Source organism: Lathamus discolor, chromosome 2, assembly GCF_037157495.1.
Source record: "Lathamus discolor isolate bLatDis1 chromosome 2, bLatDis1.hap1, whole genome shotgun sequence".
Taxonomy (NCBI): Eukaryota; Metazoa; Chordata; class Aves; order Psittaciformes; family Psittacidae; genus Lathamus; species Lathamus discolor.
Window position 1 is genome coordinate 59822891 of NC_088885.1, and position 13235 is coordinate 59836125.

Sequence of the window (13235 nt, forward strand, 5' to 3'; positions counted from 1 at the left end):
ATGCGCATGGCCACGCCCATTCTGAGGCCTAGCACCGCCCCAGACCAGTGCGCCCTACGGAGACATTCCATGAGGCCGAACCCTCGGCCAGGGCGGGTGACGCCGTTCCCGGCCCCTTTCCGTTACGGCGGCTGCAGCGGGCAGGTGGGCCTGGGTGCTGGGCTCTACAGCGGTTGCGGCTCTTCTGCGCATGCGCTGACCCCTCCGGCGCTGCCTCCCTGCCAGGTGGCGCTGTGCCTTTACGTCGCGCAGTGACGTCATACGCCGGCGAGTCTCTGTTCTGAGCCATGGCGGCAGTGGCGTGTAGTGAGGGCGGCGCGGCCTTGCTCCATCCGGCGGCATCCGCTGCCATCCGCCACCGGAACCGCCCCCATGGACCGGGGATGAAGCGGAGGCGCCCCGGGGCAGCGCAGGGCTGGGCGCTTCTCCCTTACAGAGCTCAGTCGCTGCTGCTGTGAGGTGCTGTGGGGCACGGTGCATGCTGGGAAGGGTAGTTCTCCGTGGGGCCTGACCGATGAGAGCGGGGATCACGGGCCCCGGGGGGCTGCGTGCCCCCGGGATGAGCAGGGCTCGCCGGGCCGGGGGGGCTGCGTGTCCCCGGGGTGATCAGGGATCACCGGGGCGGGGTAAGGGGGGCTGCGTGACTCAGGGGCCTGGTGGGGCCCGGTTCCCCCTCCGCAAGCCTTCCAGCGTGGGGGGGCCTGGAGTGGCCCCCGCCGTTCCTACAGCGCTTGCCAGAGCAACCCCGGGACGGTTTGAGGCCTCTCCCCACTCTCTCCGGGGCGGGGTTATAGATATCCCGGACACGCCGTGCCCGAGGGCAGCGCCCGGCCTTTGGGCAAGGTGCAGCCGCTGAGGCCGGTTTGCCTTCTCCGGTTCCAGGCTCCCGCTGGGATGATGCATGGGGTGGAGTGAGGAAGACACCGGGAGCGAGGAGATGGGTTCAGCGGCCATGCGTTGTCAGGACCTGAACTGTAAGTTGGGGTCTGCTGAGGCCTGATCGCTTCATAACGTGCCAGACGAGTCTCGGGATGGCATTCCATTGGAGAGCATTGGCACAGGGGGATGGAGAGCCCTTTATCCCACAGGGATTTATGGGCAGCCCTGTGCTGAGTGGGGAGCATCTCGTGGGCTCATCCCATTACTGTAATGAGTTGGATTAAGTGCAGTTATCACTGCTAAACCCCTTCAGCCATCAAACAAGAGGCTGAAATCCCACCGGAGAGCTGTGCCGTGGGGCTGTGCCCCTGGGATTTGCACCTGGGGCAGGTTCGGATGACCCCAAGGAGCGGTGAAGTTCCACACATGTGCCCTCAGGGATTTAATACCCTTAAATTAAACGTTCAGGCAAAAGCTCTGCCCAGTCGCACTCAGCTCCAAGGAGCTGTGTGGATGCAGTGCATTAAACAGGACACTTTCAACTTGTCCTTATCGCGAGTCCAAATCTTCCTTATTTCTTCCATTCCAGGTGGAAAATCTGAGAGGTTTTTGGGAAAGCCACCAGGAAAACTGGCTGACAGCCTCGGTAAGGAAGATTTTTGGTTGCTGGGATTTGCTGGGAATGGTTTTTTGGTTAAAAGTTGGGACTGAGAAAGGTGGCAAGCACAGGTTTGCCACGATAAGCGTGAGTGGAGCCATGAAATTTGGATTCCAGGGGCTTGGAGCCACCAGCAGAGCACAGTTAGCACCGTTATCCTCGTTATCCTAACGATTTTCCCTCTTTTCTTCCAGCTGGATGCCAGCATGGGGGTTCCCTTTCTGCTGACCTTCACCTTGGGCACCTCATTCCCAGAGCTCCCCAGTTATCCTGGGGGTTTAACTGGGAACACTGGGATGGGAACACAGCTATGTTGACCAGCAGCATCCTAATAAATAACTGGGTTTTCCCACCTGTGGTGACGTGAGCAGTGACCATCCCCCCGGGATCCCCCAAAACCGTGTCCCGAGGGATGGGCATGGTGGGGAGTTGCCAACCCCCAAATTTGGCTGTCTGCAAGGATGTCACCCCGGGTGACGCCGGGTCCTCACCGCGCCTGCGCGGCGGTTGGCGGTGCAGGAAGCCGGCGCGGCTTTGGGGAGAGGGGGAGAAGGGAAGTGGGTGCCGCGGCATGGCGGAGCTGGAGGGTCCCGAATTCGGGAAAGCCGATTTCGTCCTCCTGGATGAGGTGACCATGGAGCACTTCCTGGAGAACCTGCGCCTGCGGTACGGGGGACACCAGGGAGGGGGGACCCCGATCTTTGGCTCCGGGGGAAGCATCTGGGTGGGGCTGTGCTGTGGCAGGGGGAAACTAAGGCATGGTCCTCCCTGCCTTGGAGCTGGTTGGAGGGCTGGTGTGGGGTTATGGGGCTGGGGGGGGGTGGTGGTGTGTGCACATCTATAGGGGCTCCCATGCACTTCCTGCCTACAGGAAGAGCCACTGCCCCACGGCACCGCCCAGCCCCATGGTTGTGGGTAGAGTGGCGGGCTCTGCCTCACAGCGTGCCACTCATCCCCTGGGCGCCAAGGGGAAATGGCCTGCCTCATGGCGGGGTGGTCTGCAGGCTGTGCATCCTGCCCCACGGCGTGGCACCCCACACCCCACCATGGTACCCCACAGGATGCTGCCTTGCTGAACAGCACCACACAGGATGTCCCACCCAATAGCTCAGCATCCTGCAGGGTGCCACCATGTTCCATGGCACAGCACCAGGCATGGTGCTACCTCACAGCATCGTCCTGCCCCACAGCACCCTGCAGGGTGGCACCCCATGACACAGCAACATCCTGCCCCATGGCACTTTGTGCCATCCCCGCAGCACTACATCTTTCAGTGTGCCACCCCACAGCCTGCCCCATGGCCACTCCTCTGCACAGGTTCTCGCAGGGCCGTATCTATACCTACATCGGGGAGGTGGTGGTGGCGGTGAACCCATACCAGGCACTGGCACTTTACGGGCCTCAGATGGTGGAGCGATACCGTGGCCGCGAGCTCTACGAGCGCCCACCCCATCTCTTTGCCCTGGCTGACGCTGCTTACAAGGCCATGAAGCGCCGTGCTAAAGACACCTGCATCGTCATCTCAGGTAGGGGCTGGGGGCACCCTTGGGTGCGGGGCACCCTTAGGTGATGGGTGCCCTCCCCCAGCTACTTCCCTCCCTGCCAGGTGAGAGCGGGGCAGGCAAGACAGAGGCCAGCAAGTACATCATGCAGTACATAGCCGCCATCACCAACCCCACCCAGCGCGCTGAGGTGGAGAGGTGGGTCCAGCCCCACGGCAACGGCAGGAGGTGGGGTGGGTGCCGGGACCCACCAGCCCGGAGCTGGGAGGAGGCCCATGGAGTGGGGAGGTCCATGGTGCCCGATGTCCATAGGGATGGAGTGGAGGGGTTGGGGTATTCCAGGCTCATAGGTTCCGGTTCTGGGATGCTGCCTAGCCATAGGGAAGGTGTGAGGGGACCAGGCGTGCCCTACTCTTGCAGGGTGATTCTGGGGGAACCTGGGGTGTGCCATGCCTATAGGGATGTGGGGCGACTGAGGTGTCCCGTGTCCATAGGGATGGGGGAAGACAAGGGTGCCCAAAACACGAAGGGAAGCCGTGGAGAGCTTGGGGGACCCCAGCCACACAGGGATGGTGTGGGGGGACTGAAGTGCTCCATGGATGTAGTGATGGGCTGGGGTGATCAGGGGTGCGCCATGCATATGGGGTGGCCCTGGAGGGCTCTGGGAGTGTCCCATGGCCAGAGGGATGGTGTGGGGGGGACGAAGGAGTTGCCATGGGGCAGCATGAGGTGACCAGGGGTGCCCCATGCCCATAGAGAAGGTGTGTCGGGACCAGGGATGCCTCGTGCCTGTGGGGTGTTGTGGGGAGCTTGGGGCATCCCAAGGCCATCAGGGTGGTATGTGGGGCCCACGGGCCATCAGTGATGCTGCAGCTGTGCCATGCTGCCCCACCAAGGGTGAAGAATGTGCTGCTCAAGTCCAACTGCGTCCTGGAGGCTTTCGGCAATGCCAAGACCAACCGCAACGACAACTCCAGCCGCTTCGGCAAGTACATGGACATCAACTTCGACTTCAAGGGTGACCCCACCGGCGGCCACGTCCACAACTACCTGCTGGAGAAGGTGGGGGCCCTCTGGGTACAGCCGGGTGGGCACCGCTCCCATGGGAACACTGCTCCCACAGGGGATCCACATGGCACTCACTCCCCTGCTCCTTCTTCTAGTCCCGAGTCCTCCAGCAGCAACCGGGAGAGAGGAACTTCCATGCCTTCTACCAGGTGAACCAGGGATGGGGTGGGTGGGATGGATAGGATGAGAAGGTTGGATTGGGACAGATAGGACCTGTGGGATAGGATCTATGGGATAGGGAAGGGATAGATGAGATGGGATCTGTGGGATGGGGACAGGACAGATGGGATGAGAAGGTTGGCAGGGGATGGATGAAATGGATGGATGATGGATTTTATGAAATGGGATGGATGGGATCTATAGGATGGGGGCAGGATGGATGTGATGAGAATGTTGGAATGGGAGTTTTGGGATGGAATGGGGACAGGATGGACGGCATGGGAAGGATGGGATGGGGTTGGGATTGATGAGACAGGGCAGATGGGATGGGTTGGGATAGAACATGATGGATGGGATGGGGTTGGGAAGGATAAGATGGGATAGAATGGGGTGGGTGGGACAGAACGGGATAAGTGAGGTGGGATGGCGGTGGATGGGACGGGTTGGGAAGGATGAGATAGGGACACACAAATGGCACTGGTGCTGACACCCTCCTTCCCCACAGCTGCTCCTGGGTGCCCCGGCAGCACTCCTGACCTCGCTGCACCTCTGCCAGGACCCCGGCACCTACCGCTACACCCGGGAGGGTGCCCAGGGTGACGTGAGTGGGGCTGGGGGAGGGCCAGGAGGGGACCAGGGAGGGCAGACGAGGGGGTCCCGGCCCCTCACGCCATCCCCCTGGCCTCAGGCCTGCACAGATGACGCGTTCGGCTACAGGGCAGTGGAGGAGGCGATGGCTGTGATTGGCTTCTCCCCAGAGGAGATGGGCTCCGTGCGCCGGATCCTGGCTGCCATCCTGCACCTGGTGAGGCCACCACCAGGACATACCGGGCCCCTCTGCACCACTTTGGCCCCAGGCAAACCGGTAGAGCCCCATGCAGATAATTGCAGCCCAGTGCTACCAGTACAGACCAGTGCAAACAAGTATGGGCTGGTTTAAACAAGTAGACCCCTGCAGAAACCAGTGTTGCTTTATGCAGTGCAGCCCAGCCCAGCACAAACCAGTATAGCTTGATGCAAACCAGCACAGCCCAGTACAGAATCACAGAATCACAGAATCCCAAGGGTTGGAAGGGACCTCAAAAGATCATCTAGTCCAACCCCCCTGCAAGAGCAGGGTAACCTACAGTACATCACACAGGAACTTGTCCAGGCGGGCCTTGAATATCTCCAGTGTAGGAGACTCCACAACCCCCCTGGGCAACCTGTTCCAGTGCTCTGTCACTCTTACAGTAAAGAAGTTCTTCCTGATGTTAACGTGGAACTTCCTATGTTCCAGTTTACACCCATTGCCCCTTGTCCTATCACTGGATATCAAACCTGTAGTGTCCAGCACAGCGCCATACAAACCAGTATAAACCACTACAGCTCAATACAAACTTAGTAGAGCCTGGTACAAACAAACCAGTACCACCCAGCACAACCCCATACAAACCAGTACAGTCCATGGTGCCAGGACACCCTGACCCCTTTCTGGGTGCCGCCAGGTGTCTCCCCTCTCTGTGCACCCCCAAACAAGATGCGTCCCTCCCCAGGGCAACCTCAGGTTCACACAGGAGGAGGAGATGACATTGGTGGAGGACGCATCAGGGGTCTCGGTGCTGGCCGAGCTGACGGCCACGGCCCCTGACAGCCTGCGCCGGGCGCTCCTGACCCGCACCGTGGCGGCCGGTGCCGGGGAGCTCATCGAGAGGGGCCACAGCCCCAAGGAGGCCGCGTATGCCCGCGATGCCTGCGCCAAGGTAGGGGTGGACTCAGGGTGATGGGTGCCAGCCCAGCCCGCACCAGCACCTTTGGGTGCCCATCACCCTGTCCTTGTCCTCAGGCTATCTATGAGCGGCTCTTCTGCTGGATCGTGGGGCGCATCAACGCTGGCATTGCTGCCCGCGGGTACGATGTGCGTGTGCACGGTAAGAGCACGGTCATCGGCGTGCTCGACATCTACGGCTTTGAGATCTTCGACACCAACAGGTGATGTGGCCCAGAGGGAACATGGGGAGGGACAGGACCTGGGAGGGATGTGGTGTGGGATTGGGGATGGGAAAGACATGTGGAGGGGATGGGAGACACCTGGAGGGGACAGGTGTTGGGGAGATGCATGGGAACACCGGGAGGTGTTAGGGCACAGAAGAGACACAGGAAAGGGACCCCAAGACTCATGGGAGGGATGGGGCTTGGGAGGGACACAGGAAGGTGACAGGACACAGTGGGGGCACAGGGTGGGGGTGGGAGCCAGGGAAGGGGCAGGATTCGGGAGTGCCTCATGAAGTTGGCAGGGCCCAGGGGAAACAGGGCTTGAGAGAAACACATGGAGAGGGAGGATGTCCGAGGTACACGTGCAAGGGGACAGGACCAGGAGGGCCGTGCAGCTCAGGGGGGTGCACAGGGGGCAGCTGGCGGGGCTGTCCTGACCTTGACTCTCTGCCCACAGCTTCGAGCAGTTCTGCATCAACTACTGCAATGAGAAGCTGCAGCAGCTCTTCATTGAGCTGATCCTGCGGCAGGAGCAGGCCGAGTACCAGCGGGAGGGCATCACCTGGCAGAGCGTGAGGGACATGAGGGAGACATGGCGGCATCACCTGCCAGAGCCTGGGGGACAGGGGACATGGGGGGAACGTGATGGGGACAGGGGGGGCATTGCCTGGCAGAGCATGAGGGGTTGGAGGGGGCCCGGGGAGCCATAAGGGAACCCAGGTGTCATGGGGGAGACATGAGGGGACAGTGCTTGGCAGAGCATGAGGGGCTGTTGGGGAGACAGAGGGACATGAAGGGGATATGGGGGACATGGGTAGCATCACCTTTTAGAACATGGGGAGCTCTAGGGACACATGCTGGGGACATGACCTGGCAGAAGGTGAGGGGTTTGAGGGAGACATGAGGGGGACCTGCTGGTCATCACCTGGCAGAGCATGGTGGGAACACAGGGAACATAGGGGACACATGGATGCCATCAGCTGTCCTGACAAGATTTGGGGTGTGTGGGGCAAATCAGGGTGCTGGGGGGAGCCAATTTGGGGTGCCCACCCCTTTCCCCCCCACTAGATCGAATACTTCAGCAACGAGCCCATCGTGGAGCTGGTGGAGCAGCCCCACCGTGGCATCCTGGCGCTGCTGGACGAGGCCTGCCTGGCCGCAGGGACCATCACTGACTCCCTCTTCCTCGCCTCCATGGACACCCGCCTGGGCCACCATCCCCACTACACGAGCCGCAAGGTGCTTCTGGGGGGTCAGGAGCAGTGGAGGGGTCTGTGAGTGTGGAGCTGACACCCCCCTGCCCCCCAGCTCTGCCCCACAGACAAGACCATGGAGTTCAACCGGGACTTCCGCATCAAGCACTACGCAGGAGACGTCACGTGAGGGGGGAGCTGGGGGGATGTGAGGGGGTCACAGTGGGCTGTGGGTGTCATTGGATAGCCATGGGGCTGTGGGGCACAATGGAGGGCTTTGGGAGAGCATGGGGAGGCGTTTTGGGATCATGGGGCTGTAAGGTTCTTGGGGGTCTGTGGTTGACCATGGGGCCTTGGACAACCACGGGGGAGTATGGAGAGGGTGCATGAGGGTCTGTGGGAGGTGGTTTGGGGCCACAGGGACCCTCAGGTTGTGGGGATCAGGGGAACTATGGGGGGGATTGAGAGGGAGTGGGGGAACTATGGAGGTCCACTTGGGATCATGTGACTATAAGGGGTGTTGGGGGATCTAAGGTTGGCCATGGGATCTTGGGCAACCATGGGGAAACATGGAGGAGGGTCTTGAGAGACTGTGGGTCGTGATTTGGGCTCATGGGAGACTGTCAGGCTGTGAGGATCATGGGGGACTGGCCCGGGGGCTAGCTGAGGCCATGGGAAAGTGGGTGGCCATCATTGGTGGCCATGTGGGACCTCAGGAGGGCATGGGAGCCACCTAGGGCTGTGGGAGGCCATTTAGGGGGACCGCTGAAGTCCATGGGGCCTGGGAGGCACAGAGGCCCCGTGCAGCAGGATGGGCTGTGTGGGACGTGCTGTGCCATGGGGACAGCAGGGACAGGGTCAGTGGGCTCTGTGTCCGCAGGCACTGAACCCCACAGTCCCCTGGTCTTCATGGGTGCCCCTAGGGCCACATGTCACCTCTGTTTGGAGCTGGGAGCTGACCCACCCTCAGCCCCAGCATGGTGTCCCTCTCCCTCAGGTACTCGGTGGAAGGGTTCCTGGACAAGAACAAGGACACGCTCTTCCAGGACTTCAAGCGGCTCTTCTACAACAGGTTGGGGACACAGAAGACACAGCTGTGGGGCTGATGGCACAGCTGTGGGGCAGGAGTGGGGTGCCTGGTGCTGCCAGTCCCACACCAACGCCATCCCTCAGTGCGGACCCTGTGCTGCGCGCCATGTGGCCCGACGGCGAGCAGAGCATCACCGAGGTCACCAAGCGCCCGCTGACCACCGGCACGCTCTTCAAGAACTCCATCGTGGCCCTGGTGGAGAACCTCGCCTCCAAGGTAGGGGACTGCGGACAGCCAGGCACATCCCTGCACCCACTTGACATGTCCTAACCCATCTGGGTGTGTCCTGTGGCAGCTGTGTATGACCCAAAGACACACAGGCACGTCTCCAGACAGCCAAGATATTCCTTGAGCCAGCCTGCCATGTACCTGTACCACCGTGACATGTCCCCAGGCCAGCCGAGATGTCCTTGATACAGACAGGCATGTCCGTAGCCAACCAAACTGTCCCCAGAGCCAGCCAAGATATCCCTGTGACAGCCAGGCATGTCCCCAGGCCAGCCAAGATGTCCCTGTGCCATCCAGGCATGTCCCTGTACCAACCTGGCATGTCCCCAGGCCAGCCAAGATGTCCTTGAGCCAGCCTGGCATGTCCCTGTGACAGCTTGGCATGTCCCCAAGCTAGCCAGGCACGTCCTTGAGGCAGCCAGCCGTGTCCCCAGGGCCAGCCGAGGTGTCCCTGTGCCATCCAGGCATGTCCTCAGGCCACTGTGCTCTCCTGTCCCCATGTCCAAGGCATTCTCACCCTGTGTGTTGCAGCCCCTGAGGCCCTCAGCCCAGGTCACCCGTGGGCTCAGTGCCACTGGTGGGTGCCACCACAGCACCATCCCCTTGGTGTCCCTGCAGGAGCCCTACTACGTGCGCTGCATCAAGCCCAATGACCACAAGTCTCCGACGCTCTTTGACATGGAGCGCTGCCGGCACCAGGTCTCCTACCTGGGGCTGCTGGAGAACGTCCGTGTGCGCCGCGCCGGCTTTGCCTACCGCCAGCCCTACCACCGCTTCCTCCTGCGGTATGGCCCGGCCCGACCCCCGGGACTCCCAGTGCCGCCTCCATGTCCCCTCACCCTGCTCTGCCCCACAGGTACAAAATGACCTGTGAGTACACGTGGCCCAACCACCTGATGGCCAGTGACCGGGAGGCTACACAAGCCCTCATGGAGCAGCACGGCTTCCAGGACGATGTGGCTTACGGCCACACCAAGGTCTTTATCCGCACACCCCGTACCCTTGTCTGCCTCGAGCAGGAGCGGGCGCAGCTCATCCCCATCATTGTCCTGCTGCTGCAGAAGGTGGGTGATGTGGGGGTGAGGGGGGTGCCCAGGGCTGCACAGGGTGTGGGGCACGGAATGGTGCAGAGCATGGGCAAAGCATGGAATGGGGCATGGCATGGGCCAAGGTGTGGAGCAGGATATGGGCAGGGGATGGGGTGTGCTGGGGGACATGTCACAGGGCAGGGCATAGGGCATGGGACATGGCACAGGATGGGATATGGTACCTGGAATGGGGCATGGTGGGGGACATGGCGTGGGGCATGGGATATTGGGCATAGTACAGGGCACAGTACAGAGTATGGCATGGGGCAGAGAATAGGGCACGGCATTGGGCTCAGCATGGTGTGGGACCTTCTATAGGGTCAGCTATGGGGCAGGATGTGGGGCTGGCTGGCACAGGGCACAGCATGGAGCAGGGCAAGGGCTGCACCAGGGAGTTTGGGGGGGAGCAGCATTTTGGGGACCTCCTGGAGCCGCGCTCCCGGGGGGCCCATGTGGCAGCACCCGCACTGACAGCAGGCACTGAGCAGGCATGGCGCGGAGCCCTGGCACGCCGGCGCTGCCGGTACCTGCGGGCAGCCTACACCATCATGGCCTGCTACAAACGGCACAAGGTGAGGGCGTACCTGCGCGAGCTGCTGCGGCGCTTCCAGGCCGTCCGCACCCTTCCTGATTTTGGGAAGAGTGTGGTTTGGCCGGAGCCACCGGCAGTGCTGGCGCACTTCCAGGATGCCAGCCAGCGCCTCTTCCTCAGGTACCATCTTAAATCCTGCTCCATTCGTGTGTTGGAATGGGGATGTGGTGATGGGAACGGGGTGTGGGACTGGGGATATGGGATGGAAATGTAGGTTGGGAATGTGGATTTGGGACACAAGATGAGGACCGTGGGATGGAGATGTTGGATGGGGATGTTGGATGGAGTAATGGGATAGGGCCATGGGATGGGGACCGTGGGAGGTGGGGTACAGGATGGGCACCCAGACAGGGATGGGGATGTGGGATGTGGGATGGGGGCATGGAACAGGAACATGGGATGGGGACGTGAAACTGGGACGTGGGACAGGGACATAAGATGGGGACATGGGATAGGGACGTGGGATGGGAATGGGGACTATGGGATGGGGATACAGGATGGGGACTCAAAGAGAGATGAGGTGGGATATTTATGTGGTATGAGGACATGAGATGAGGACAGGAGATGGGGACGTGGGATGGGGATGTGAGACAGGGACTTGGACATGGATGGGGATGTGAAACTGGAATGTAAGATGGATGTGGGTTGGGAATGTGGGATAGGAAAATGGGAATGAGGATGAGGACTTAAACGTGGGATGCTGACACGGAACAGGGCCATGACCGTGCTGTGTCCCCCCAATGCAGGTGGCGAGCGCGGCAGATCATCAAGAACATCCCCCCGTCAGAGATGGGGCAGATCCGGGCCAAGGTGGCAGCCATGGGGGCACTGGGGGGGCTACGGGAGGCCTGGGGCTGCCAGCGCAGCTGGGCACGGGATTACCTCTCCTCGGTAAGGGCTGCCAGAGGGTTTGGGGTGCCCCACAGAGCACCCTGGGGTGCTCCTTCCCTATGGTGTCACCCCCTACTCACACCACGGCTCCCACAGCCCAGTGAGAACCCGGCGCTGGCGCTGCTCTTTGCCCGCCGCCTCCAGAGCCTCAAGGACAAGGTGCATTTTGGCTCCGTTCTCTTCTCCTGCCATGTCCGCAAGGTGAGGGACAGGGGGAGTCCTGCCAAGCCACCACATCTGTGTCACCCCGCAGTGTGTCCCCTCACTTCTCCCTGTCCCTGCAGATAAACCGCTTTGGGAAGAGCCAGGATCGGGCCATCTTGGTAACAGACCAGCACGTCTACAAGCTGGATCCCCGGAAGCGTTATTTGATGATGCGGGCGATACCCCTCAGCACTGTGAGTGTCCCCAGCCACCTTCCCCCAGTGTCCCCAGGGTATGGCAGGGGGAAAAGAACACCGCAGGGTGTACCCCTGTCCTGGCAAGACGGGGTCAGGGGGACCTGGTGTCCTGTTGTCCAGCTCACACCCAGAGGGTTGGAGACCCCTCAATGGTCCCTACAGCCATGCACTGGGACCATTGCATTGACACGGTCAAGTGCACTGGGATGGATGGAGGTAGGATGCTGGGCCCACCACACTCTCCCTACCATGCTGGCCATGCCATACTGTCTGTGCCATGCTGGCCATGCCATGCTCTCCGCACAGTGCTGTCCCCACCACCCTGCCTGTTCTCCACACCACACTGGCTGTGCCATGCTGGCCGTGCCATGCTCTCCGCACAGTGCTGTCCCCACCACCCTGCCTGTTCTCCATACCACACTGGCTGTGCCATGATGGCCATGCCATGCTATCTGCACAGTGCTGTCCCCACCACCCTGCCTGTTCTCCACACCACACTGTCTGTGCCATGATGGCCATGCCATGCTATCTGCACAGTGCTGTCCCCACCACCCTGCCTGTTCTCCACACCACACTGTCTGTGCCATGCTGTCTTCACTGTGCCATGGCCGTGGTGGTGACACAGGGACATGTCCCCCTCTTCCCGCAGGTGACAGGCCTGAGCGTGACGAGCTGCCGGGCGCAGCTGGTGGTGTTCCACACCCAGAGCCAGGAGGACCTGGCCGTGTGCCTGCACAAGATGCAGCCGGCGGGGGACAACCGAGTGGGCGAGCTGGTGGGGGTCCTGCTGGAGCACTGCCGCGCGTGAGTCGGGGGGCTCAGGCTGGGGCTGTGGCAGTGCCCCACGTGTGAGCCCCCCACTGATGATGCTGGGACGTTGTTGCAGGACCAAGCGGGAGCTGCAGGTCCGGGTCTCCGACTGCATCCAGCTGAGCTTCCGTGGGCGCCGGCGGCTGCTGACGGTGGAAACACGGCCGGATGCGGCCACCCCGGATTTCAGCAAGAGCCGCGATGGCTTCGTGCTTTACTGGCCTGGGAAATGAGGGGGGGGGAGCAGCTGGTCCATCACCCCCTGCCCGCACTCTACCCCACTGGCCTCTGCTGTGGCCTCACTTCGGCCCTGTGACCCCCAACCCTGCATCTCCCCTGGGACCATCCCACAGCCTGTGTGTGCACTGGGAATAAAGAGCTGGCTGAGACCCACACAGCCCTCTGGGAGCGGCCAGGACCACCCAGCCCAGAAGGGGGGAAGGAGTGGAGGGCATGGGTGGAGGTGGGTTGGATGGGTGGGGTGGGATCTGTGGGATGGAGTGACATGGAAGGGATCAGATCTCTGAGATGGGGTAAACTAGGGTCTATGAGATGGGTTGGGATCTGTGGGATGGGATTTATAGGCTGGGATTAGATCGGGTGGGATGGAGTCCCTGGGATGCGGAGGGCTGGGTGTTTGGAAGACAGTTAACGAGCCAGAACTCATCAACCTGTTCAATTAATGGGATGCTATAGGAAACG

The 13235-nt window shown here is 61.5% G+C and overlaps 1 protein-coding gene and 1 non-coding gene across 4 annotated transcripts; both read left to right on the forward strand.

Moving 5' to 3' along the window:
• The first annotated feature begins 6 nt into the window (after positions 1-6).
• Positions 7-12926, forward strand: MYO1G (myosin IG). 3 transcript variants are annotated; one of them, XM_065667032.1, is made up of 25 exons: positions 7-144; positions 883-974; positions 1469-1525; positions 1732-2203; positions 2855-3063; positions 3144-3237; positions 3936-4101; positions 4203-4256; positions 4772-4867; positions 4955-5071; positions 5802-6008; positions 6092-6237; positions 6698-6812; positions 7309-7479; positions 7549-7619; positions 8431-8505; positions 8607-8739; positions 9370-9536; positions 9608-9815; positions 10328-10551; positions 11178-11322; positions 11419-11523; positions 11607-11720; positions 12373-12527; positions 12610-12926. In XM_065667032.1, the coding sequence occupies exons 4-25, from the start codon at positions 1950-1952 to the stop codon at positions 12764-12766; spliced, it is 3183 nt and encodes a 1060-aa protein (XP_065523104.1). In that variant the 5' UTR covers positions 7-144; positions 883-974; positions 1469-1525; positions 1732-1949; the 3' UTR covers positions 12767-12926. The 3 variants fall into 3 exon arrangements, with proteins under 3 accessions (XP_065523104.1, XP_065523102.1, XP_065523103.1); XM_065667030.1 differs by lacking the exon at positions 7-144 and adding an exon at positions 233-459; XM_065667031.1 differs by lacking the exon at positions 7-144 and adding an exon at positions 466-626.
• Positions 676-809, forward strand: LOC136009526 (small nucleolar RNA SNORA9). The gene has a single exon (XR_010610588.1). It is a non-coding gene; the product is annotated as a small nucleolar RNA SNORA9 (small nucleolar RNA).
• Positions 12927-13235: the final 309 nt, after the last annotated feature.